Source organism: Aptenodytes patagonicus, chromosome 5, assembly GCF_965638725.1.
Source record: "Aptenodytes patagonicus chromosome 5, bAptPat1.pri.cur, whole genome shotgun sequence".
Lineage (NCBI taxonomy): Eukaryota > Metazoa > Chordata > Aves > Sphenisciformes > Spheniscidae > Aptenodytes > Aptenodytes patagonicus.
In genome coordinates this window covers 14,979,659-15,006,868 of record NC_134953.1, presented here as the reverse complement: position 1 = coordinate 15,006,868, position 27,210 = coordinate 14,979,659, and the positions used below count along the sequence as shown (strand labels likewise).

At 40.4% G+C, this 27,210-nt stretch overlaps 2 protein-coding genes across 5 annotated transcripts in view; one reads left to right on the top strand and one right to left on the bottom strand.

Annotated features, from left to right (window-relative positions):
• IDE (insulin degrading enzyme) overlaps positions 1-1,634 on the bottom strand; it is a 68,611-nt gene extending 66,977 nt beyond the window's left edge. For 2 of the 3 annotated variants that reach the window (XM_076338784.1, XM_076338785.1), the window contains exon 1: positions 1,222-1,339. In XM_076338784.1, the coding sequence (XP_076194899.1) occupies positions 1,222-1,334 (113 nt within the window). In that variant the 5' untranslated portion in view covers positions 1,335-1,339. Of the gene's footprint in view, positions 1-1,221; positions 1,340-1,570 lie in introns of those variants that run through there. The other variant, XM_076338787.1, reaches the window with a different exon arrangement.
• Positions 1,635-8,956: 7,322 nt separating this feature from the next.
• On the top strand, positions 8,957-26,478 carry KIF11 (kinesin family member 11). 2 transcript variants are annotated; one of them, XM_076338782.1, is made up of 23 exons: positions 8,957-9,003; positions 9,091-9,193; positions 12,304-12,436; positions 12,568-12,665; positions 12,748-12,826; positions 13,172-13,357; positions 13,444-13,568; positions 15,213-15,303; positions 15,599-15,841; positions 15,954-16,049; positions 16,740-16,828; positions 17,351-17,438; positions 18,204-18,392; positions 19,548-19,755; positions 20,035-20,207; positions 20,526-20,648; positions 21,648-21,806; positions 22,210-22,349; positions 22,973-23,252; positions 24,319-24,541; positions 24,790-24,944; positions 25,262-25,378; positions 26,075-26,478. In XM_076338782.1, exons 2-23 carry the CDS (start codon positions 9,111-9,113, stop codon positions 26,198-26,200), a joined length of 3,204 nt encoding a protein of 1,067 aa, XP_076194897.1. In that variant the 5' UTR covers positions 8,957-9,003; positions 9,091-9,110; the 3' UTR covers positions 26,201-26,478. The 2 variants fall into 2 exon arrangements, with proteins under 2 accessions (XP_076194897.1, XP_076194896.1); XM_076338781.1 differs by having other exon boundaries at positions 21,648-21,818.
• Positions 26,479-27,210: the final 732 nt, after the last annotated feature.

Below are 27,210 nucleotides of genomic sequence, written 5' to 3'. Positions count from 1 at the left end.
AAACAGATGATTAAATCATGGTTGTAGGCAGTATGAACACACAACAGGCCTACTCACATATATAAAGTTAAGTCCAAATACTGCATATATTGACATGCTTGAAGAGGAGTAATCTAGCAGGAGAAACTACAGCCTGAGAAAAGCATTAGCTCCGAATATACATTGTGGATTACCTTTACAATACTGAAGCATACATAGCAATTATGAACAATAGCGGTGCATCCGAATTTTGACACACGAGCACTGACAGCATGAGTCATCGTAACTCACTTTTTTTTTCCCCCGAAAGATGCTACTTTTGATGTCTCTTACTTTTGCAGTGTTAAATATAGGTTTTGGTATTAAGATAACAGATACAGCGTTAAAGAAAGAAAGAAAACAACTTAGCCTCTTTCCCTTACTCAGCTCCCTTCCTGGAAAAACTTTGCCGAGTTGTTACGCAGTTTAATTTGCCCCTAAAGTGAGCCAGGCCAAGCCTCCTGCCCGCTCCTCCCTCGATCGAGGTTACTGACTGTCTCCACTGGAGCTGGTAACACACACACACACACACAAAAACAAGACCCGCACAATGCCAGTACTAGACTGCTCGTCACAAACTGAAGAGGCCGCTCCCATCAACTTTGGGTAACTCTGATGGCAGTTTCTTTTTGAAGAATTTAAACTTTTTTTAATATATTTATGGCTTAGGAAGACATGGCAAGTTAAGCAACGTGAAAATTCCGGGTTTTTTTGAGGAGAGGGAGGAAAAAAAACAACAAAGCAAGCCCACCGGGCAACTAAGCCGCGCCATAGCCCTACGGCTGATGACCAAGTCTGCTTTGTCAACGGAGGTGCAGTTGGAGATACCCGAGCACAACAGCCCCGCCGCACACCGGGCTCTCCCAGGCGGGCCGTGCCGGGCAGGACAGGGCAGGACGCAGGCCTCCCCGGCACACACGGGTCCACCGCCCCCAGCTCCCCCACCACTTCCCCCCAAAGGGCTTCGTCGCCAGCCCCGCGTTTCCGCGGCCTCGGCCCGAGCTCCTCTGGCTCCCCACAGAGCCGGGGGTGAAGCCGCACTCGGGGCAGGGGAGGGCACTCCCCTGGCCGCGCCGCCACCTCTTACACAACACAGCGGGGGACAGGAGCGGATGTCCGACCTCACGGCCCGTCACACGGTGCCGGGACCCGAGGGCCTGCCCCGGCCCACCCGCATTGGCCCTCGCCGCACACGCACCGTACCCGAGAAAGCTGCGCCGCCGGCACTGAGGGAAAAACCGGGAGGCCGGGGCGGCCCAGGGGCGCGCTAAGCCCAGCAGAGCCCGCCTCAGCACAGGAAGCAACCGCTGCCGCATATCCCGGCCCCGCCGCCAGCGCCCGGCCTCTCCCCGCCGCTGCCGCCCGCCCCGGCCCGGCTCCGCTCGCCTCAGCACGCGCCGTTCCTCGGCGCCGCGACCGGCGGCGGCGCCATCTTCTCCGCCCGCCTCCCCTCGTCGCCTGGCCAATCCCTCCCCGGCGCCCTCGGGGTCCCGTCCGCCCTCCTCGCCCGGCGGGGCCGCCGCCACCGCGCCAGGCCTAGCGGGGCCCGTACCTGGGGGTGCGGGAGGCTGCTTCTGCTGCCGGGAGGACCGGGGCTGCGGCTGGGGAGGGGGCAGGGGGCCTCTGGGAGGAGGCGGAGGCGGCGGAGGGGGTGGGTGGCTGGGCGGGGAGCCGGGGCGACACTCGTCGCGGCGGGGGGGGCCGGGGAGCCGCACCCGGCGGAGGCGGACGGGGCAGCGGCGGGAAGGGCACCGGAGCGGCCCCGCCGCCGCGGGGCTGGGTTGCGCCCGCGAAGGGACCGTCTTGCGGCCCGGCGCGGAGGGAGCGGCCCGCCCGCTTCCTGGTGGCCGGGCACCGCGTCCCTGCTGGCGAAAGCTAAGACAAAAGGTAATTAGACGCCTCGTAATTTGAGTACAGTGGGTGCGGTGCCGTCCTGACTGGCAGAGATTTCAGATCTGCCAGTGCAGCGGGTGTCAAAATCTTCCGTCCCCCTGGGGAGAGAATTTACCCCGTGGGAGCTCTCCTTCGCGACTCTGCTCGCCGCCTCTCACCTGCCGCGGGAGGTCTGCAGCACCGGGGCCCCGCCGCTTCGGGCACAGGACTCTCCTTGCAGGATGGGTTTACGAGGTGTAAATGCTAGATAAGGTTGAACTTCTGTAATAACTCCATGTATCTGGTTTTCTGGGGAGATTTGTTTTTTTTTCCCTTGGTAGATTTCCCTGTGGGAAAGTCGTGGTTGTGGCTGGCTGCTTTAATTCCTTTCTAGGCAAAAAAAAAAAAAAGCCCCAAAACCCCCCACTGTTCGCAGTACTAGTAATGTGCTTTCTTCAGATGTGTCTATTTTCCTATGTCTTGTTTCTTAAAGCTAAAAAAAAAAAATAGATAAAACTTAACGTGCTACATTTAATGCCTGATTTTAGCTTCCCCACTGCTTGCCTTTTATTACAGGTGGTATCTCACAGCTGGAAGTTCACAGAACCCTCCTCCTGTCATAAAAAGGTAGAAAGATGGGACCTGATGAGTTAGCTAAGGTTATTTCTGCACCCAAAGATGGGACTGAAGATGTATCGGAAGTAGCTTCAAACTAGTCAGCTTTGGTCAAATTAGTTGTTAGAAGTGGCAGCATGCTACTCCATATGGTCAACAAAATCTGTCAGGGAATTTGGTAGACATTCAGCTGCTAGTTTCCACTGAGGTCTGCACTGCTATAGAGATGCTCTTACCAGTACCTGAGCTACCCAATTTAAAACATTTGTGTCCACATCAAATACGCCCACACTTCTGGCCTCAGTTGAGACACAGAACTGTCTCTCAGGTTAACTAATCCTGGTTGGAGCAAGGCAGTTGGTAGTTTTCACCTAAATTAACTGGTTGGATTTAGAACTGTGTGGGAGCCTAATTTTAACACAATATGTTAACTCCTGTGAAAATGAAGGATATCTTTGTCCTCATGGGATTCTAGTTTGAGGCAGTCTGGTTTTTTTCCATTTCCTAGTATATGTAAAAGTCAAGACCAGGCCGGAGGGAAGCAGGACAGGATAAATAGTGAGATCTTAAATCTTACTTCCACCCCGTTGCCATCCCATCAGAGAGGGCAATACCATTGTGTCTGGCAGAAAGCGCACTGCCAAATGAGTGCCTCTTCATGATCTATCTCCTCCCTTTCTGAAGCAACTGGGGGATTAAGAGGTGGTGAATTGGAGTGGCTCTCTTAAGTTGAATGTATAGTAGAAATGCTTGTGCCTTTATTGTTAACGCAAGTTGTAGGCATGTTGTATCAGTTATCACGTAGGGGTGAAAGCTATAAAAGTATACAGAGTTTCAGGCAGTTGATTCCTTTTTCAGGTCCTGACAGAGTTTGGTAGCCTAGTGTAGCCAAATGTATATATTTAGCTAATGCTGGCCTGGTGTATATTTAGCTGCTCTGATAAATCCTGCCTTTCCTTGTAGATCTTGTCTAGGATATACACAGGGGCAATCCTGGGAAAGCAAAGTAGACTGCACGAGCAAAACTGTGGTGGTCTGCTAATAGTTGCACCTAAAGCAAGCGCTTCTGCTTCTGTAGCTGTGGTGATGAAAGATTATACCTCCTCATGCATCTAACGTAACTATTGCAGCAGAGGTGTGCAATAGAGGTCACACCTACTGTACTTTACACCTATTTTATCCACTGTAAGCTTATTTAGCGGCTATTCAATGGCACTGGGCACTGATGTTTATTCAAGAGCAGATTGTGTTCTTATAATCTAACCCCTCTCTGTTTCAGTTTATACTAGCCAAAATTACACTCATCCACAATTTCGGATATCTTTTCCATGTTTTAAAGAAATTTTTAATACACCACCATCAGCAAAAGTAGAGGACTTTAAGCAAAAATTCCTTTCTCGGTGTAGTCAGCAACTGAGATTTCTTCCCCATGAAACTTTAATTGCTTATAGACATTTGGTGCTTTCAGTTCTGCCTTCTTCATCTGCCCTAGTGGAAAAACAGGTGTTGCCCAAAATCATAGAATCATAGAATAGTTTGGGTTGAAAGGGACCTCTAAAGGTCATCTAGTCCAACCCCCCTGCCATGGGCAGGGACATCTTCAACTAGATCAGGTTGCTCAGAGCCCCGTCCAACCTGACCTTGAATGTTTCCAGGGATGGGGCATCCACCACCTCTCTGGGCAGCCTGTTCCAGTGTTTCACCACCCTCAGCGTAAAAGATCAAATGGACTTAAGTATGATTTAGAGTAAGTGTGGAAATTATTCAAAAATTCCCATGAAGAAACCTTATGGAGTAGCAGTGTGGAGATCCCTCTTCAGGATATGTGACATAACTGTACGGTGCAGGGAAAGTGATCCTCAAAGTAGGCAGGTTACAAATAATTTATAATAAACCCAGTATTTTATACTCCTCTTGAAAGCTAAGAGGCAGCAAGTGTAAAACTCTAAGTACAGTCTTGATATGCTTCTAATGGAAGCATATTTTTCCACCTAGCTAAAATTCTGGATTAAATTCAAATTGTAATTGTATATAAAAGGGCTTTGTAGCAAACTGGCCTCAGGCTGAAGAAAGGATAGCTTATGATTGTTATTTCCACTCCAAAATAAATAGTGGCAATTTCATGACAAAGCATATGTGAAAAAAGATTGTCTGTTGCCTGCTCTCCGTATAAAAATACTGAATGAATTACATTTTAAAATATTAAAGTCAAAAGATAATGAGAAACCAAGGAGACATTTCCTGTTGACTTCAGTGGGTCCTGTCAAGTCTATATGTTTCCAATTTTCCCATTCATTGTTTCTTTTCTTTTTGTGTAAAGGATGTCATCCAGCTGCATGCCTTAACTGAAAATAGGTAAGCATATGGAAAATTATTAGCTTTACTCTGAGCTAATTACACAAATGCATACACCCCCCTACGTGTGGTGTTAATTTTTTATTATGGTGACTATAACTATAAAAAGATGTAAAAGTGCTACCATCTGTGTCTGTGTCGGACGGTGATCTGGCACACGTGCAGAAAAAAGAGATCCTTTATTCTGTGTATTTTCCCTAGTTAGTTGAAACCAATTCTGGTTTTAATCATGTTATATATGCATTGAGTCCTTAATTTTTAACAATAAGGTAGTTATTTTATTGCATTGTATCTTTCATTTTTAACAGTGAAATAATTATCTTGTTACTTTGGCTGAAGGAGAACCCTGTCCTCCGCTGAGAATATACCAGTACAGTGTGTGTGTAAGTCCTTATTGTTTAACTTCCTGTATGGGGACAACACAGTGTTTAGAATATTACTGGCCAGCTGGACAGGCTGTTCAACGGCTAGAAATTGCTTTATGTTTATCTGAGGTGCAGGTCATCTCCCCTTTAATGTGAATATGCAATTAATCAGTAAATTTTTCCTATGTCACTGATAATATTAAACAGTATTAAACTCTCCACATGTTCAATACAGCTCATACACTGTGTAGCATGTTGGTAATCAAAACAAGTGTTACTAAGCCTTGAAGAAGTCTCATCCAAACTTACAATTTGTATTAATTATATCTCTTCGTTATGATAACCTTTCTTAATTCTTAGCTAATCATGTTTAGTGTCAACAATTTTAGGTACTGCATACCTATAATTACCCAGGTCATCTGATATAAATCCTAGGAAAACACTGATTATTATTTTTTTTTTGAGACATGCATTGTCTATGAATATCACTATAATACAACAACTTCTTGGCAAGCTTTAGGGAAAAATTGTCCTTTTTGATCAGTAAGTGGGGATTAGTAATCTCTACTGAAGTCGTTACATTGGCAGTTGTGTGTATTATTATGTAATTTATTTTTCTGTAATGTTTTTGTCTCTCTTAAAAAAAAAACATGTCACAAATTACATACATGCCTTCTTAAAGGTCATTCTCCTAACCACTGTTAAGACTATCCTAAGTATTCTTGCTTCTTTTTTCTCCTCTTTATTTTTATTGCTTGTGAAATGCTAGCTCCCTGTCACTCAGTTTGTGTTTATAGTGTATTAGTATCTTTAGGCTCTACCTAGTCTAAGAAAATGTACGACCTATGCTTGCTGTAAATTGACCTTGTAAAACAGAGCTGCAGCTATTAAACTGTATGCATTTTTTAAGCTAACTTATTACGAGGAATACATGTTTTCTACTTACCACAGCTATGGCAAAGATAGCTATCGGCCAGATTCAACTCCCAAGAATTAAATAGATTCCTTTTATTTAAATGCAGGTTTGAATGATCTCTTTTTCTATGTTTGTGAGAGACATGTTTGTATTTTGAGCAAAATTCTGACTAATGCAAGTTACACTTTCATACAAGAAAAGAACAAACAGGCAGAAATGGGAAGACAAGACTTCTTGTGTTCTTGTGGAACACCTTCTTTTATATGATCCGTATGAAGGAGAATAGAGCAAAAGGTAAAGATTCAGTATATTCGCATACCTGCATTTGACTTTTCAGTCTAGCAGTCGCTCCTACACAATTGTCTGTACAAATTATTTTTGCTCTTAGCATATATATGGAATACAAAAAGCAAGTAAGAGTAAGGGTGGTCTCAATATGTTTGCAATGGATATCGCTTTTATCTTATATTCATTTTCCCACTTGGTTAAGTCTTCACTTAACTGAAACAAAATGTATTATTGTGATTTTTAGTGTTTCATTAGAGGGAAAAAAAATAGCATGTCTTAGTAATACCAATCCACCAAACTCATTTTGGTTGGAAAGTTAAGCTCTAAGACTGAAAATACAGATTCCTTAGTTGTCTATGCATATAAATTTTAAGTGTTTTCTTACAAGCTTTTTCTACAGAATCATTGCCTTATTTCTAGGTTTGAGGCCAAAAGGTTAAAAATTGATGTTTGAAGGGCAGTAATTCATCTGGCAGTTACTGACTTCCAAATGTCTGTCCTTGCAAAGCAGTTTTCTTTTCATGTAATATATGCTATATCTACTTTAAGATTGTATTGTTTTCAGTGGCATGCAAGCAGTAAAGTCTTACATGGAGCAAACAGAAAATACTCACTTAGAAAGGCTGGAAATGAAAATTGTTATTAATCACTATAAAGATTTTGTAGCTCTTGTCCTGTCTCATCATCAGTCTATATTTAGAATGGCAGACAAATTTGTTGAATGTTAATGTTTTCTGAATCAATTTCTGCTCACAGCAGACTAGGAATCCAACACTTTGTGTCCTTTTCCACAAAAATAATGTGTGTATTTCTGAGATCCCATTCTTCATGCCTAGTATAAGATCGGTTGGCTCTGACATTGTTCTAACTTTTGAGATAAATGGTAGAGGAGCATAATGTGATGCTGCTTCGTGTGACCGTCAGAAAAATTACCGCAAGCCTTACAGGTTAGGATTCATTTGTTATTAACTTTAAGAACTCATGGAGGAGGTGTTTCAAAGCAGCCAATTTAAAAAAGAAAAAAAAAAGGGGGGGGCAGAACCTCCAAAATTATAGATGGCTAATCCGAATTTCAGCAACTGGGAAGGCCCTAGAACAACAGCAAAACACGGTAGCACTGTAGGCCGTAACAGGTAGATGACAGTATGACAGTCTGTAGGAGCCAGCACGGATTTGTTGAGAACAAAGCATGTCAGACCAGTTAAATCTTCTCTACACCCACAAGACCTGTTATCCTGTCATAGATCTCCGCCTAGCAAAGCCTTTAATAGCGTCTCAAAGGAAGCTCTCACAGGGAAGCTAGGGTGATGTAAATTAAACTGCTAGTGAGAGGATGCAAACTTGTATTTGGTGAGTGGTTCATGTGATCTAGTTTCAAAATAAAAGGGTGCATGTGGTGCACCCGCAGTGCTTTGTCCTGAGCCTTTAACTATTTATTTTCATTGTGACACAGGATTTTCCCACTCGTTGAGCAGGCAGTACCAGCCTGTAGACATGTTGAAAGTTAGGTGTAGGGTTCAGAGTGGTGGTGATGAATTGGGCTGGAGACCAGCCTGAGTTAAAGCACGCACAACGCGCAGAGGGGCCGGAGCAGAGCTCTGCAGCAGGGCCAGCGGAGCGCTCGGCTGGGGGATAAGCTGCCTGGCCTGGCAGTTCTGCTGCAAACGCGTGGCAAGCTGCAGTGGGGCACCACTGGCCGAGGGGACAGCGAGGTGCCCTGCGGGGAGCGGTGAATGCTGTGCCCCACCGTGTAAACAGAAATAGGGTGGGTTTTGGGGTTTTTTTTTGAAAAAAACAGGCGAAGTAATGCTTCCACTCCACCAGGCGTTGGCTAGGCGTTCTTGTCTAATTTTGAACGTGATGTCTAAAGGAAACGTGGACTAACTGGAGAGCCAGTGGGGATAGAAGAAAGGATGGCCAGAGGGCTTGACCTGTGATGAAAGATTACCAGGATGACGTGAATCTTGAAGAAAGATAACCGAGGTGAGAAGTTTGGATGCCCGCAAGTACCTGGATGTTCAGCAGCAGCTGCAAAGGAGGCCGTACATTTCCCTGCTGCCCCCTCGTGAGCGCGCGCGGTAGCGGTGGTGAAAAATAGCTGCACAGCAGGTTCGAGCTTGACGTCAGGTAGAACGTCACAGCAGTGTGGGGGACCAGGTCAGACGCTGGAACGCAAACGTGGCGCCCGCCCGCCCCCCCGCGGGATCCGCCTTCCCGTGCCATCCCGCGACCCGTCCGGTCTAACTCGCTTCATCGTGCTGCCTGCTCTGCCGCGGCTGCCCGCGGGGGCCCGGCTGCCAGGGACGGCGGGGGGCCCGCCGCCGCCTGCCCCACCGTCACTCAGTCACGTGATAGCGACCGACGGGGGACTGCAGCCCCCAGCATGCAGCGCGCTCCCGGCGGGACGGGGCGGCACCGCCGCTTCCGCCGTGCCCTCGCGTCACCACCAGGATTTGAAAATCAGTCCCATGGTGCCCCGCGGCCTCCCGCTGATTGGCCGAGCCGGGAGGAGGTGCGCGGTTCAAAGTCGGTGGCGGAGCGCGCGCCCCTGGCCGGAGCGCGGCGGCGGCTGAGGTGAGCGGCGGGAGGGCGGGCGGTTGGCCCGAGCCCCAGGCGCCCCGGAGCAACGCGGTCAGCGTTTCGCCTCTCTCCCCCCGACAGGTTTCGCGCCGACGCCCGCCATGGCTTCCCTCAGCTTCCAGGGCGGCGGTGGCGCTAAGAAGGAGGAGAAAGGCAAGAACATCCAGGTGGTGGTGCGGTGCAGGTAGGCGCGGCGGCTTGCCCCTTCCTCCCCATCCATCCCCCCTTCCCCCCGCACCGGGTTGGCCCGCAGCAGGGGCCCGCGGGGAGCCCGTGAGGTGCCTCCTCGTAAGTCCCTCTGGGACTTCGGTCCGAAACGTTTGCTGCGCTGTCCCTCGGGGAGCCCGGCGAGCCCAGGCCGCCGTCGTGTGACAGGGAGCCGAGGGAGCGCCGTGCAGGCCGCGGCTCTGCCCGGGTGCTACTCAGCGGCTCCGGGGAAAGGGAACTGCGGTATATCTCTCCGAGTATATCGTTATTAAAGAGCCCGCTGTTACATCCGAACGGCGCTCGTTACTGCGCTTTAAAAATGCCTGTCCGAGGCGTTAACTGTATGCGCTGCGCGGCGGACCCGCGTAGCCAGCAGCGATAATCGGCACTTCCGCAAAATTAACGCTGCTGTGAACAATCTCTTACGGCTCAAAAAAGCTGCAATTTCCGAACTTGATTCAGTGCACACCCAGTATGAAGCTATGTAGGAAGGTTAAGAAGAGCTGGATGAGAATTAGTATGACTGATAGTCAAGACAAATAATAAAAAAAAAAAAAAATATAATTTTACCTTCTATGAGCTTCTGTGGGAAGCCACTACGATTTAACAGCTAATAAATTTTTTGCTACACCTGCTTTCGTTTATCTTTCGTATAACTTCAGTGATGCAGACTCTCCGAATTCAGTTGAAAAGCTATGGGGGTCAACTTCTTAAGTAATAATGACCAACTACCTTGGTTGATGAGATGAATTTAGTTTTTGGTATAATATGACAAACTTCATGTGCCATAAAATTAGGTTCTCTTTGTTATTTTGAGGTGACCTTAAAGACTTGTTAAAACTGTAATACCGCTAACGGGTTAAGAATAGTGTTGAAAAATACCTTTGGAAGTTTATTTTTTTGAGCCAGAACTGCAAATGTTAGCTTACATATTATTGTTATTAATGCCTTTTGCAATCATTATATCCTCATGCTTGGAAGTTCTACTTTTACAGATGCACAATGAAAATAGAAATTAAAAGCTATTTTATTTTTGCAACACAACTAAAAAGCTGCTGAAACAAATGTTATGGGATTGGTGAAAAGCGTTGATGTAAATCAAGGCTATTGCAAAAGAAGAATAACTTTGTTGAAGCAATTGAGTTTGAAACACTGTCAAGAGCAATCATTTTCCTTTTTCATCTGATTAGTCTCAATTGTTCTTGAATAGCCTCACTAAGTATCACTGTATATTTTAATTAAATATAATGCTCAATATGACAGTAGCATCAGGATTGTCCATGGTGTAGTGTTTTGCTTTTGTTGCAACTCATAGACTAAGCCTTATGTCAAGATTTAGTCTCTAACACCTACAAACTTTCTATCTCGCCCTTGCTCTTGCCTCTTGTACAGCTTTTCTTTTTTAATAGAGCTTCAGTGTGTTTGAGCTAGTAAATGTTCCTTTCACCTTCCCTTTTTCTTCTGCATCAGTCAGGTTCTACTTATCTTACAGATAGGTAGATGCAATTGTATTAATTTGCTTCCAGATTTGGTTCCAAAACCTGATGTGTCTGAGCTTATCAAAACCCTTTTCAAGCAACACATTTACTATGCTTTGGTAAAACATGAATTTGGAAACTCAAAATGCATGCATTAGCATTGTTATTATGCATGTTAATATGCTTCGTACCTAAGGGGGTGAACCTGTGATCGAATGTCACCATGGCATACCAGGTTGCTGCTTGTCTAGTGGTGCGTGGCGATGATCTGCTTGTATGCTCCAGCTGATCTCAATTGTTCCTCTAATCTCACAGTTGTGGGCTATCGTACCGTAGGCTCCTGCATTTGACTGGTTCGCTGTTATATCATTACAGAGCAGAATATATTCATTGTTCAGCCTCCTACTATTTTAAAAGCAGCAAAACTGAAGCTGTAACTTGCCCCTGTGAACAAGATCTTAGTGATCATCTGTTGTCACCGATCAGTCTTGCACCAAAGCCTCAAGTGGTCTGTTTAGAATCTAACACTTCGGCCTCAGTGATATGTTGAGGAAGAAATGTTAGCCAGAATAGTCAGGAAACTCGAGATGCCATGCGCTTGTGGTATTTTTTTTTAACATCATTTAAAGAGACAGCATCTGAAGTGCCTCTACTGCCAAAATATTTTAGAGGTTACTAAGGTTATAGAAGTTCTATTTTCAAGTTGACCATTCACGTCAACTATACAGGTAGCATAGACATTCAGTGCAGTTGGCACTACTAAATGAGTAATAAAATAGCATTTCATGCTTTTAGTTTTCAGCCCATGGTCATTTCCATGCTTTTTGGGAGAAATTGTTGCAAACACCCCTTCAAGGAAAATTCTGTGCACCAGGTTTAAATTAACTTAGTGATGAAACAAAATGCTCACCATCAAGTTTCTAAACTTTTATTATACCTCTACTAAACCTTACTTAAAACTCAATCAGAGTAAAAAGGTATGTTGACTTTTTTTCCCAAAAATCTGATGATTTATTTGTCTGTCTTACTAAATTCTATTCGCAATTCACAAATTCTATTCAAATGCATCAGCATTATAAAGGTTCTGGTATTGCTGTCTACTGTTCTGCTATTAGTAGGGTCTGTTAGTATTTCTGGTGCTTTAGAGTGTTTTGTCATCAGTGCAAGATGTAGGCTTCATTGCTTGTGTAAATGAAAAATAAAAAAGGAAATTTTTGAAGTTAGTTAGTTTGATTCGCTATTGCCTTAACTTTTATGTATAAGTTTTTCCTTGTTTGAAGGCTCTTGTTTATATAACTATTTAGTATGTTTCATCTTCCACCCCCCTGCAACTGAACAATGTTTTCTAATACATATGTAAACAAACTAAAAGCTATAGATACTTGAGTTGTCCTGCAGTGGGTGGAAGGAGAAACAAGGTCTGGAAACTGCCAAATTGTGGCAGTTTTTCCTTAAACAATTATGAAACAGATTAAGTTAAAGGCTTTATATTCCTTTTACCCAATTATACTATTCTGGACCCTTAAACTGAATGATATTACTGCTTTGTCAGTTTATGTTCTTATTAGCAATGATATCAATCCGGTATTCTTAATTCTTGTATTTTTAGGCCTTTTAATGCCTCAGAACGTAAAGCAAGCTCCTATGCTGTTGTAGACTGTGATCAAGCAAGAAAGGAAGTTAGTGTCCGCACTGGAGGAGTGACAGATAAGATGTCAAGAAAGACTTACACATTTGATATGGTAACTCTTGTCAAGTTGGGGACTTCTAGAAACAAGCTAGTACATTTCTCTAATATGGTCTTATTACTGTACTGTGTGATGCCATACATTACTGTACAGATAAATGGGATGTGTTGTCTTTGCCTCAACAGGTTTTTGGAGCTCAGGCAAAGCAAATCGATGTATACCGGAGTGTTGTGTGTCCCATTTTGGATGAAGTTATTATGGGCTACAACTGTACAGTGTTTGCGTAAGTGAGCCAATTTTTACTATTAGGAAATTTTATTTGAATTTTAGTTTCTTGTTTGCATTTTAATTTTTTATTCTCACAGTTATGGCCAAACTGGTACTGGTAAGACCTTCACAATGGAAGGGGAGCGGTCACCCAATGAGGAATATACTTGGGAAGAGGTATATTTTTCGCTCTGAGATTTCTCTTGTCTGTACTATAGTTCAAAGCTAGAAATTGCAGAAGGCTAAAGAAAACCTAAAGTTGATGCCTTTCAAATCCTGAAGCTGACTTTCCTTAAATGTTTGTAAATTAACAAATGGTCTCATTCACTTATATGAAAATCAAAACTTTACATCTTTAATGCATGCATACAAGCCTTGGCGATCTTTATATGGAAGATGACCTTTGTCCAAGGTATTCTTGCTTATATCAAATCAGACTATTTAGCTGAAATTCCACCACCCCCACCCCCCCAAATCTCTTTCAGTACATTTATGTATTAAATACTTCATTTTAATTTATAGGATCCACTAGCAGGTATAATACCCCGTACATTGCATCAAATATTTGAAAAACTCACAGAGAATGGTACTGAATTTTCCGTGAAAGTCTCTCTTTTGGAAATCTATAATGAGGAGCTTTTTGATCTTCTGAATCCTACTCCTGATGTTGGAGAAAGACTGCAGATGTTTGATGACCCTCGAAACAAGGTTAGTGCTGTCTTCCAAAATTTGTTATCTTAAGGCTTTCAGGATTGTTGAGAGATGTATAGTAAGTATGCATTATTTTCTGACAGAGGGGTGTAATTATTAAAGGCTTGGAAGAAGTAACTGTACACAACAAAAATGAAGTCTACCAAATCCTGGAAAGGGGTGCAGCAAAAAGAACGACTGCAGCTACTTACATGAATGCATATTCCAGGTACAAATCTTCCCCATTTCAGAAACTTTGTTTTGTTCTTGTTTTATTAAACAGGATCTTACCGAAGAAAAGATGTCGAAGCTAGTGCAAACCTGGCATGATCTTGAGATTGTGTATCACAGTTCAGATTGCCAAATGTGGGTTAGAAAGCCATAGTTAGAATGTCTTCTGTATCGCATCCTGTGGGGTGATTCTAATAGGTGTATGAAGAGGCATTATAAAATCTGAATGCTTCTCATCTTAAAAATGGGCAAGCTGTTTCTCTCTGCATGATTTTTTTATGTAGGCTTCCCCTCTTGTTTAGAGTTTGCATGCTTTGTTATGAATATATTCCTTGTTAATACTCAGTGTCTAGTTGGAACAGCAGCCCTGGCATTCCACCTAACTCTAGCTGAGAGATAAGTAGCAGAATATTCTTAATCTGGCATCTAGAATATTGCAACTTAATTATAACTCAAAGTTAAGAAGTTAAGTTAACTTTTTCAAAGCTTTCTATGCCTATGGAAACAAAAGACAGTCTGACAGATATGTAACTGAAATACATTGTATGTACTAGCACAAGATAAATATTCGCTGCAGTAGATATTGTACATCTTCAAAAAGAAGGCTGTAGTCCTTTCAAGTTTGGAAGATGTTTAGCTGATATACCTGTATTAGAGAGGTAGGTTGTCTTTATTCTAGCTGTTATGTGTGGTTGGGTTTTTATGCCAGTCCTGTTTACTAAATAAAAACTTGGTGTAAGAGTCTCAAGTGTTCTTTCCTCACCAGCAGTAGCAAATGGTATATTAGGATTTGTTACTGAAGCTGGAATTTCAAAATACTGCTAAGATCTGTCTTTCACAGGTCGACACAAGATCCTTTTTTCAAACCCCAGCTTCTGAAAACTTGCAAAGTGGATTGTGGTAGTTGGGGATGAGGTTGAGGGGTTTTTTTTGTATGGCAGCGCAGGCTACTTCATATGATTGCAGCTTGTAGTCAGAATCTAGTAGAGACACCTTGGTCAAAAGTATCGTTGTTTATTACTGATTTCTCATTCTTGAACTGCAGATGTGATATCTATGTCACTGTCAACAAGTAGTGGTCCAGTGTTGCAATAAGCAAGGAACACCCTGCCAAGTCATATTTTAAATTAAAGATATACTGAGCGCATCTGCCTGCTGGTGCAAGGGAATGGGTATTTGGCTCCTGCAGATTGGAACACAGAACTAATTTCATCTGAAATTACAGGGAATTTAGAGAATTCATTCTGCCTGAACTGTTTTATGAATGATCAAGCTGGTGTAATTTGACGTGTATGGTTTTCTATATATGTCAGCTTCCTATTGTAAAAACTTATTAAAGGAATAAGCTCAAGCTAAAATCATCCTAAACTGTGCTACTGTTTTGAATGAAAACTGAATTGGACTTCTAAATTTTTAATATTGGATTCAGCTACTTGCTGATTTTCTTAGCCTGAATAAAGAAAACTAAATTTCTTAATCTCACATTCTCTAAAACTCTTCTTAGTGTACTGACTATAAAAAAATCTACAAGCTGGTTTATTCCCTAAAAAGAGCACGGATACCTAACTTGCAGCAGTGCCGTGTAGCAAGCAGATCATTTGGCTTTAATGGGATGTCTGTCTGAAACTGAATTCTTTTGTAGCCGTTCCCACTCTGTGTTTTCGATTACCATCCATATGAAAGAAACGACAGTAGATGGAGAAGAACTTGTCAAAATTGGGAAGCTAAACTTGGTAAGTATTCAAACTAAATTTCATTGATGACATTCTTAAAGTAATAAAGTAGAATAATCTGACCTCATTCTCTTGTGAATCTAAGATGGGTTTTTATTCAATAAGGGGAAAAATCATTCTTTCATAAAGTGATATGAATATATTTGTCACTCTGAGAAATGTCTGTCTCATTTGTCACCCCAATGTCTCCTGAACAACTCAAGCTAGTTCATGTGTGTTGCATTCTGCAACACTGAGGCAAGCATTCTTCAGGGTGATTTGAGACAGAAGCATGTCCCTTCCCCTTGTCTTTCAGGTTGATCTTGCAGGAAGTGAAAACATTGGTCGATCTGGGGCAGTTGACAAAAGAGCCCGTGAAGCTGGAAATATCAACCAGTCTCTCCTGACACTAGGAAGAGTTATTACTGCTCTAGTTGAAAGAGCCCCACATATTCCATACAGGGAATCTAAACTCACAAGAATCCTTCAAGACTCTCTTGGAGGACGAACAAAAACATCAATAATTGCCACAGTTTCTCCTGCATCAATAAATCTTGAGGTAAATTTAAGTTTGAAAATCGATTCCTAAAATAGATATTGTATTTTGCAAATGATACAAAAATATGAGTTAACTCCTCAGCTTGACCTAGTGTTACATCTGTTTATCCCAGGAAACATTGAGTACACTGGAATATGCCCACAGAGCAAAGAACATAATGAACAAGCCTGAAGTTAATCAGAAGCTAACAAAAAAAGCTCTTATTAAGGTAAGCTAGACATATATATTCACAAATTAAGTTACAGGTTAGGTTTGATTCTGTTAACACAGTTTTTGCTCTGCAGGAATTACGAAGCTGTGGAGAAGCTATAACTAGTAGCAGTACTTTTCTGAGGTGATTTTAATCACTGAACTGATGCTTTCAAACTAAGCTGCTCTACTGGTACAACATTAGTCACCTTGCAGATACTGAAACTGTTGCTAAGAGTAAAGCTAGAGAGGGCTATTGCTACTAGCCTATGACTCTGTGTATGGATTACCTGTTTACAAGTTAGTGGAGAACCACTAAATGACACTGGGTGGTTTTTTCCTGGACTTGGTGTATTAGTAGCTTCATTCCCTAGAAAGTGCCTGAATTAAAGTGAACTTGTCAGTAAGTGTGAATGAAGAGCCAATATAAAGTAGCTGACTGCTACTAAAGAAGCTGCAATTCCCATTGTAAGCTGTTACATGCAACCAAGTACGATTCAAATGGGAGGTTTCAATGTTCTACATATATCCAATGGTATGAATTTAAATGTTGCTATACTGAACTTACTTGGAACAGAAGTGAAGTGCTTTGCTCCTGTGCTTATGCAAAACTTCCATAGAGCACCATCTTTGTGAAGTATCTGTTAAGCTAAATCTTGAAAGCAAAGTAGAAATTTGCAGATTTACATGTGATTGTTTCTTTATGCAGGAATATACTGAAGAGATTGAGCGTCTGAAGCGAGATCTTGCTGCTGCACGAGAAAAAAATGGAGTCTATATTTCCCTTGAAAATTATGAGTATGTCTTCAAAATTTCTATGAAATGACTAACAACAAATCTCAGATACTGGTACCCATCCTTATACAGAAATGCTTTCAGATCTAGTTTCACACCAGAAAATTGAAGATAGTCAGGAGAATTTAACTGACTGGTCAACTTGTTCTTTAGGAATAATTATTACACAGATAGAAGCCTAAGAGTAGGTTTGCACTGAGGACTTTATTTATATGTGGAACTTACCATAAGCATAGCCAGAATGCAGATTTACACCATGCAGCCTTTCTTTCAGTGGAAGCTCATATAGGAGAGCAAACTTGATATAGTTTACTTCACTTTGTAAGAGGGCTAGTTTACACAGAAAGTTTAAAATGGAAAATTGCCGTAAATCCTTTCTGCATTAAGTGAAAATTAGCTGCTTTTCATACAGAAGTTAGCAATACTTTATTTTTCGAAATTACTAAATATGTAGTATAAAAAGAGTAGATAATCTTGAAATCAGCTCTTACTTGACTAATTTATTTGTTTTAATCCTTGCTTGAGAGCCCTTAATGGAAAGCTGACGGTTCAGGAAGAACAAATTGCAGAGTATATTGACAAAATCAGTGTCATGGAGGAAGAAGTGAAAAGAGTAAGTGATGTTTCTCAACTGTGGCTTAAATCTGCCGAAAAAATGAAAGAAATCTTTGGGGAAGGAGGAAAAAAAACAGTCTGAAGAGTTTTTGTTCAAGTTCCTTAATTAATCAAGAGTGGAAGCTTCCTAGTCCTTGAAGTTAGGAAGTTGAAATACCATATGTGAAGTTACAGGATGCAATATTAATTTTTAAAGCTGTTTTAATGTCTACCACTTTACCTTTAATTTGCTTTGCTGAGTTTTCAGCAAAAATCTGCTTGTAAAATGGTGGTATCTCAGCTGACAGATACCTGCTTAGGAGCAAAGAATGAGGGGAGGGAGGAGAAGGTGATGAGCTCCCATTAACAAATTACACAGAAAATGGGAGCTGCTTCTTAAAAAGAAATGCAGATACTCATTTGCTGGAATATGTGACTACTCTGTGTAATTAGCTTTACTGACTCTCTTCATTCTATCTGCTTAGGTTTGTTTAGTGGGATTTTTTTTTTCTTGTGCTGTAACAATGGTTTGGTCTTGTGGTTTGAGTGGGGAAGCAAGGGATTATTAGAGTGAAAATGGTGTTGGTTTGTGATATTTTCAGCAAATACAGAGACTATACAATCTATAGTCTAGGTTTAAGACCTCTGAGCCTTACAGCTGAAACTACATTGGTAGATGACAACTTGCCTTCTGGTATTGTGGCATAATTTGAGATACGTGAAGCGGGACTGTTGAACTTATAAAAAGCAGTGTTGCCCTATTGATGTTTGTCTTCCACTTTAGATCACTGAACTATTCACAGTTAGTAAAAATGAACTTGAACAGTGTAAAACAGATCTGCAAATCAAGGAGAAAGAACTGGAAGAAACACAAAAAGATCTGCAAGAAACCAAGGTTCATCTGGCTGAAGAAGAATATGTGGTTTCAGTTTTGGAAAACACTGAACAAAAACTTCATGGCACAGCTAGCAAGGTTGTCACAGTTTTTGCACCTAACTGGTAACAGTAGCTTCCCATGTTTAGGAGTTTCATGGTCTGTTCAAGGAAATCATTGTTGCTAAAGCATGATGTGAGTGTGACAAAACCTGAATTTAAGATGGAAAACTAGGATCAGCTCTCTAAATTATACTATGATGAAAGGCTAGTTAAGATTGCAGGACTTTCTCTGTGGTAATATTGACAGTTGACTGCTAAACATGCTGGTTGGTCTGGAGCTACCTTTCCTTCAGGCCAGTTTGTCATGAGAGTTTCAGTGCTTTGCAGTATCTGTTGTCATGGCTTGTTTTGCAGAATAAGTAGTTTTCTTTACTAGAAACATATGGCTGGTCCTACAAAAGAGTAAGTTATATGTAACTGGGGTAGAAAAATAGCAAAAAGCTTTGCAGAGATGTGTGCAGTAATTTACACTCACTGACTGAATAATGGAAACTGTTGCCCTGTCACCTATTTTAGGGTATGGTTTTGATGTGTTTGTAGGTTGGTCATAATTATCGAAACAGACTTCATGTGGGGAGAGAGAGTGTCCTGCTATTTAAACTGCAGAATGATGAAACTTGTATCTTTAGTCAACATGAAAATTTCTTTCTACTCAGATTCCTGTAAGGTTGCGAGGGGATGCCTAGTTTTTTGCATGTGGGTTATGGAGTGTTTGTGTGAGTGAAATGGGTACAGAAGTTATTTACGCTGACTACAAAACCAAGAATCCACTATATGTTCGAATTTTAAATTATTTATCACAGAACTAGTACTGGAAACCTCTTGCTTGAGTACTGTTAAAGAATATATTTACTGTCAGATCTTTCAGAAAAAGTTGAAGTGGTCAGGAATTTTTTCAGTTACTATTCTGTGATAAATGATACCTTAAATACTGAGGATGTCCTTTATTAATGCTTTAATTTCCAAGTCAGAACAAATGGTGTCTAGTAGGTAACTTTTTCTCTAAGACTATAACATATAACTATGACATAACACCAGGATTAAGAACAGTTGTAACTTGATGATGTAAAGGGACCTGTCTTTCTAGGAAGATAACTTCTCCTTTAACTCAGAACAACAGTTGTTTTCCTTATGTAATATATGCTTGACTTCTTGTTTAAAGACTGACTAAAATAACTTTAAAAAATTGTAGTTACTTAATACAGTTGAAGAAACTACAAAAGACGTATCTGGTCTCCATGCGAAACTGGACCGTAAGAAGGCTGTTGATCAACACAATGCTGTTGTCCAACATACGTTTGCAGGACAAATGAATGTTTTGTTCAACAAAATACAAGATTCAGTTAGTGAAAACAGTTTGAAGCAGCAACAAATGTTGACATCTTACACGAGTCTTATAGGTAAGTGTAATACCTGTATCAGTATGTCATCCTGAATTTTTGCAACAGTAGTACCAAAGACCGTTTCCTAAAATGGATCTGGTTTAGTAAGTGGAAGAGGCTTTATTTTAAGCAATGTAATGATTACAGTTGCACCAATAATAATGTATCTGGGATGATCAACAGCCTTCCTGTGCTGTAAGAGGCAATAAGGTGATGAGCAATGAAGAGTTCCTACCTTACAGTGGAACTTTAAAAAAAAAAAAAAAAAATTGTAATGCTTCTTGATTTCTTTCGTAGGTGACCTCCTGTCTACCAGCTCTTCAGCAGCTAATATTCTTGCATCAGTTGTATCAGCATCTTTTGCTTCTGTTAAAGAATTGGTGTCTACTGAAGTTTCTCACGTGTCTGAAAAAATAACACAACATGAGAATCTGTCACTTGATTGTAAAGCTGAGCTGCTGAGATTAATTGTTAGTAAATTTACATACTCTTATGCTACTTAAATATATGAAACTGTTCTCAATCAAAAGGGGTTCTGTAAATACTGTATAGGTTTTTTCTGATGCTCTCTACCTGTCTCTGCTTCAGCACTTGGCCATGATTATGTCCCTCCCCGCTTCCCATCCCATGTCACCGCCACAAGCTGTAATGTACTATATAGCAAATACTGTAATAGCAGAGTAAATGGATATGTATATGGATGGCTTCTTACAAATGTAGATGAAGGAACAGTCATATCCTGTTTTGCTTTTGCTTTTTTTTTTAATTTTTTTTACCACTGTTTCTAGGAGGAACATACATCTGGATTAGGAAGAGCATTAAATAGCTTGACACCAATGGTAGAATTTGTCTTGGGGCTAAACTGTCAGTTTCAGAGTAATGTGAAGAAATATTCTGCTGTGGCTGACAAGGTAATGCACATAACTTGTCTCTTACCTTTGTGCTCTCTATTTTTAATCAACAGATCACCCTTTGGTTCGTTTTTCTGCAGTGTGTCAGAGTGTTTCCACTTCTGGTCTGGCCTCTTCTCCTTTATTCTGTCCCATGAGTTCTACATTTTAGCTCTTTCAGACTTCCTTTCCACTTCTGAATGTGGTGTATTTTCTTGTTACCTATATTGGCACAGCTGCTCACCTAAATGCCACAGAAGAATGACAAAACGTGGATGCTTAAAGCTATATGTAACAAATACTTGATAATATCCTTAATATAGTCTCCTGTATTTTAGAAATCTAAAATAACCAACTTAGACAAGTCTTATTGCTCCCAATTTCTCTTGCTGTCATACCAAACTTCTTCTGTAGTCACTTTGATTCCTGGGGAATGTGATGCTGTATCTTGTTAACAATAACCATAAGTGCAGACAACACTGCACTTGCAAAAAAAGTCCTTTGCTTCGGTTTTTAGTTCTAGTCAATCTCATAACGTTTATGTAGAAATGCAGCCTCACTCTTTCATTCCTTTTTTTCCATTTTGTCAAAAACAAATCTTTGTTCTTGGTGACCTGTTGCTCTGACTGAAAAATTTCCCCCTTCTGTCAGTTACAACTCATGTGAAATCAACTCCCCTTGTCTAGAGGCTTTTTATTGGTTTTCAGACTTAGACAGCAAATAGTCCATGGCTTACCAGCTCTTTCTTCTTGCTTGTCTTAACCAAGTACCTTATCTATGTCTTCCTATTTTGTCTACCTCACATGCCAAATTTTGTGTTTGGAAAAGCCCCCACCAAGTTCCAGTCTAACTTCAGGTTGCTCTAAGTGTTATTTTCTACCTTTTTTTATGCACAATACTTTATTAGTGCCTTTGACAATTTCCTTGGTGTAGAGTTTGTTTCTATATAAATTATGCTAGGGAAAAGTATCGAGTTCTTACCTAAAGACAAATATCTCTCTTTAAAACTTCTTTTCAAAGGTGGAGGGTCATAAAAAGGAAATGGATACCTTCTTTGGAGATCTTTCTCTCACTCTGAAAAAATTACGAGAAGAAACGGCCAGTGTTTTTGCTCAGCTTCAGAATGATTGTGAGAATTTAAAAGAAGAAGTGGAAATGACGAGGTTGGCACATACAAAGGTATTCTTAAGAGTAAGAAGAAATCCTAACACCAAGTATGATTGCTTGCTTTGATTTAAACTCTTTGTAGCAGTAAACCATTGTACTTGCTTCAGAAGAAATGTTAGGACGGTAACTTGATGATCCTAATTCTTTTCAGCCTTTTTTGGGCTGCTTTAAGAAGCTTATGTAGGAAGGTAACAAAACTTACCTTTGCACCGAGCATGTCCAGTATATATGCCTTTACATATATCTCCAAAAGCAAAGTGTCTATATATTCTCTACACAAAAATTGTACCTTCAGCTTTAGATGACAAAGCTCTTTTATTTGCTGAATTTTTAATAAAGTCATTCAAGTACCCTTTAAGAATGTTAAAAAGTGCAGAATAACAGTGAAATGTATGACTTTTTTTTTTTTAAATAGAGTGCAGCCGAATTAATGTCCTCACTGCAAAGCCAGCTTGACCTGTTTGCTCAGGAGACTCAGAAGAACTTAACTAATGTACTCACAAAAAATGGAAGCTTGAAGACCACCGTCACTGCTGTGCAAGAAAATGTTCACCTGTAAGGAGCACATTACTTCTGCTGTATACTGATGCAAGATAAAACTATGTGTGAAGAGGACTGCAAAATTAAATGCTCTTCATATTTATATGCTTATAAAGTCTTCTGGACAAGACCTGTATGTTAGAGCTGAGTTCTGCCACAGAATGTAGATCATAGTTCACCTTTCCCCAGAGTAAAAGGTAGCTCTACAAGGCTTTTCCTCAAACTTGTCTCTTGAGCGTATTGCAGATAAGAGACCATGGTTTTGGGAGCAATATGCTGGTGAACGGCCCTCAGTGTGGTTGGACTTCAGAACTTCATACCATAAAGGCCTAGCTTGAAGTATAATAGTGTATCTATTGCAGCATGCTTCATTCAGTTCCAGACTGAATAACTAAGGTCTTGCCAATGTTGTTTTTTAGTTTGTGGTGTTTTGTGAGGTTGTTTTTTGGGGGGGAGGGATTTAACAAACCTACTGCTGAGTGCTGCAATTTGTAAATTTACTAGAGTAACAACATTATAATTAACTGGTTTGACAGAACTGCACTACTTCACTAGTTCTGGTCTCATATTTCTAAATGTAGAATGTGTTAAAATCCACCTTTCAAAATCTCTGAACTGTTACAAATATGTTGTTGCAGGAAAACTACAGACCTAGTCAGCAGTACAACTTCCAATCACAGCAAATTTATTGCATCTCTGGATAATTTCTCTCAAGAGCTCAGAATTATAAATGCTGAAAACAAGATGATGCTGGAAGAGTCCACTGACCACTGTCAACAGCTTCTCAGCAATCTCAAAAATGTGTCTCAGGATACTGATAAATGGGGTGAATTTGCAACTGCTCAGATAGTCGACTTTACCAATCAGCAGCTATTGTCCTTCAGTGATGAGAAACAGCAACTTCAGTGTTTACAAAAGGTACCAATAGTCATTTGTAGTCTAATACAACGTTCTGAGACAAACTTTTACAGTAGAATTTGTAGGGGAGAAAAAGTTTTCACAGTCAGAACAAATTTGTGGGTTTTTTTCAATCGCAGCAAACTCATGTTACTCAGCTTAAATAGATGCAATTAGAGGAAATCAAAAGCTTAATTTCAGAGGAATACTTTGAACTTAAAGTGCAAATAACCTCAAAAAATAGTGTCTTGATTAATCCCATGCAGCTAACTTCCATTTGTAATTTGGGCTTTTTACATCTTTTTGATAGTATATATCTCTAATTCTGAAGCTTTGTCGACCAGTAATGTGCCTGGGAGATTTGCACAATGATCAAATACAGACTATATTCTGGAGAATGCAAATGACTTTATTGGTCAGATGGATTGACATTATGGGAGAAAGCATTCCTTTTAGGTAGCTACTAGTTCTGGCCTCTTATCTAAGAATTTTTTTCTAATTTTTTTAATTTCCATTGCAAACTTCCCACCTTTCTTGTTTTATTGTTCCCATAGGTAACGAAATACGCTAATCCAACATTTTGCTAAATTTCAGAAAGTAAAACTTAAGTGTTAAAAGCATTTTGCAGTCTCAGGACACCCCTGTATCTGTTATACCTACTGAACACTTCAGGAGTTTCATTCCAATGGGAATAGCTAAAAATACATGTTTTCCTTCTTTTCCCCTACAAATACATGAAGCTTCTAGTGCTTGTAGGATTTTCACTTACACTTGAATATCCTACTTCTGTGCAGGGTTGTGCATAGAAGCATGAGGAGTCTGATCTGAACCAGATGCCATCATCTTTATTCTTATGAGTAGCTTTCTGAAATGATCGTACTTTCTAAGAAACTGACTTTCTTCTGAAGATAGTTCTTGAAACGAGAGTGTAAAACTGGCACTGAAACTTCTCAATTTGAGGTCTCTCAGTTGTTTCGTTTCAGGTCATGTCATTAATCATGCACCACATCTTAGAAAAGAGGCCAGAACCTTAACTCTCCTGTTAACTTGGTGTTTTTGGTTGGGTTTTTGTTTTGTTTGTTTTCAGAAATATGAAGAAAACTGTGATAAAGCAATAGCTGAAATTGTCGACCATATTGGTAGACAAAAGGCTGCTGAGGAGAAGGTACTAAATGGCCTTCTTGATCAGATAAAGGTTGATCAGGAGATACTTCTGGAGCAGAAGCTGGGACTTAATGAGGAAGCACAGCATGGACTGACTCAGGTTAATGGTTTCCTGCAAGAGGATCTTAAAGTGGATATTCCAACAGGTATTTAAAGTAGGTCGGGGACAGAATGGTCTTACAGAAAGCAATTTGAGTGGCAGAATTCATAAGTGAAGGTTAATGGGGACATGATATAACTAGCAGCCTTACACCTTTTTTAAGATGCACGCAAAGAATGACTGAACAAAGCATGATTTCTGTACTGAGTTAATGTAAAATTGAGGTTCTGTAATTAAAGCAATTGCTGAAAGTGTTTAATAGTGCCTTTCATTAGTGTACAATCTTCATTAAAGGGACAACTCCACAGAGAAGAGACTACTTATATCCAGTCACACTTGTGAGAACAGAACCCCGGGAACTTCTACTGGAGCAATTAAGGCAAAAGCAACTAAAGCTTGATGCTATGCTAAACAGCGTGACAAAGGAGGTGGAGGAGAATGCAGATCAGGTATGTGTATGAATGGCTAAAAGAGGCTCTTCAATGAAGATTTCACATCTTTAGGAGTTTTTTCATGCCGTTGTGGAGAGTTGACTAGAACCCCAGAGCTGTTGCAGCCTTTGTGTTTTACAGGGTACCTGGAGTCATGTGTGCTGAGCTTTTTGACAAAAACGGTATCTTGAAAAATAAGACATTAATAATTTAGATACTTTCATTTCTGTTTTTCAAAAATGGAAGTGCGGTGTCTTATAGATCTGATCATGCTTAGTATATTCACCTAGGAAATTCAGACATTAAATACACTTTTCTGAAAAATTCTGTTTTAGGACCTGTTGGAAGAGGAGGAAGGATTGCAAGAATCCAGTGAAAGCCTTTCTAGGGACAAATCCTTAGTGGATACAAACATATGCTGCCATGCAAATGGTGGTATTCCCTTTTTCCAGGTAATTTCCACAGATATTCCAAACAGCTGTGTATTTAAGAGTGAAGAAAAATTATTGTTCCATAATAGTGCTGTACTCTAAAGTCACCTACTATCATTTAGTGTAGTCTCACAACTTCTTTAAATCCTGTAGAATATGCTTTGTTAAACCTGAGCTAAAATAACAGCAGATTCTGATAACAGTTAACAGCAGATAAAATAATGCAGGTTTCTGACAAGCTGGACAGACAGTAGAAAACTCCTCAGCAAATAATCCTGCATGAAAAACATTGTCATAACTTACTAGATATTAACACATGTGTTTTAATGGAAAAGTTGACATTAATGTGGAGTATTTTCTTAGAGGCCAGACAGAAATATTAGCATTCTTGATTCTTCACTGATTTTTTTACTTTCTTCCTTTTGACCCTCTTGCTCTACCAATGTATCAGTGTAAACCCCTGGTATATGAGGCTTGGAGGTGTGTGGGGGGTTGTATTTACTTGTCACGGATCCCTTAAAAGTAGCTGCTGAACTTCCAGAAGTCCACAATAAATCTCTTTAGTAAATGCAATATTAGGAACCTTTTTCAGGAGTTCTACCAAGTTGTTTTTTTTCTCCAAACACTATATACTGCATTGTACATGAGCAAGTAGTCTTTAATTTCTTTGTATTCTCTTAACATGGATAACATTGGGACGTTTTCTTTAAATCCCAGCACAAAAGGAGTCACAAAAAGGATAAAGAGAACAAATCTGCAGCTACAGTGGAGAAGAACAAAATAGAGGATATGACGGAACAGTTTCTTCCCAAATCTAAGCCTCCTTTAAGATCACTGAACTGAGATATATTCACTGCAGATCCCTGTTTTGAAATACTTATGTCTAATTGTCTACTGAGCCATAAATTTCTTTGGTTATCCTCGGTCTCTGTATATAGTGATATATTGATGCAAAGTTGGATCAAAAGATTGGCCTGCCAGATGTCCTGCCTTTGTCCCATTTTTATATGCTGTAGCTTGCAAAGTATTAACAGACTTAAAAAAAAACCAAACACAAAAAAAACAAACCAGAAAACAAAAAAACCTCCTGCAGATTATGGTGCTGTATGTTAAATAGACTTTTATGTTGTCAAGTAAAAGATCCTTTTCTGTTTCTCAGTAGACTTAAAACAGAGCAGAAAGGGATGTGGAAAAATGCTTTGTCAGCATTACCAGCTACCATTTTATTTTTTTAATTAACTGTAAATAAGTGTTCTGTTTTTGTACCTGCTTTTTAGTCTGATCCCTGTTTCTATGAAGTAGATAGCTGTCTCTTGACTGGGATACTTCAAATAAATCATTGATACATGGAAAACAAATGTATAAATACCTTCCTCAGAGTAAAACAAGCTTACATGACTTTCATCTTATATTACCAGGTTTAATTTAGCTAAAACATTAGCAGCTATGTCAAGTCTTGTGCTGTCAGAAAAGGATGGTTCCGTCCCTTGTTTCATAATAGACAATAGCTTTATTTCAGTGCCTCTTCAGTATATGAAAGCTAGTCTCACTGCTGGGTTTTGGGGTTTGTTTTGTTTTTGTTTTTGAACTCCACTGTTATCTTCCTCTTAACCTGCAGCTGTGATGTGTTGGCTTGGATATGATGTTGTCAGCCACAGTTTATGTATTGTAAACTGGCAGCATTTCTTTTAAGATGTGGATACTTAACATTAAAACATGCAGACTTGGTTACAAATGCAGTTCCTATGTTGTGTAACAGTGAGTTTCCAGTAATTGACAGTAGCATTGAGAATTTAAAGAAAAATTCAAGCTATGATGTGCTAAAAAAGTAGATGAATAGGATTATGATGGGA

Bases quoted from the DNA above. Each gene is read 5' to 3' on its own strand.
- KIF11 (XM_076338781.1), top strand. From the start codon at position 9,111: ATGGCTTCCCTCAGCTTCCAGGGCGGCGGTGGCGCTAAGAAGGAGGAG. The intron at 19,756-20,034 runs GTAAGTGTAATA...TTTCTTTCGTAG, and splicing joins ATCTTACACGAGTCTTATAG to GTGACCTCCTGTCTACCAGC. The intron at 20,649-21,647 runs GTAATGCACATA...TTCTTTTCAAAG, and splicing joins ATTCTGCTGTGGCTGACAAG to GTGGAGGGTCATAAAAAGGA.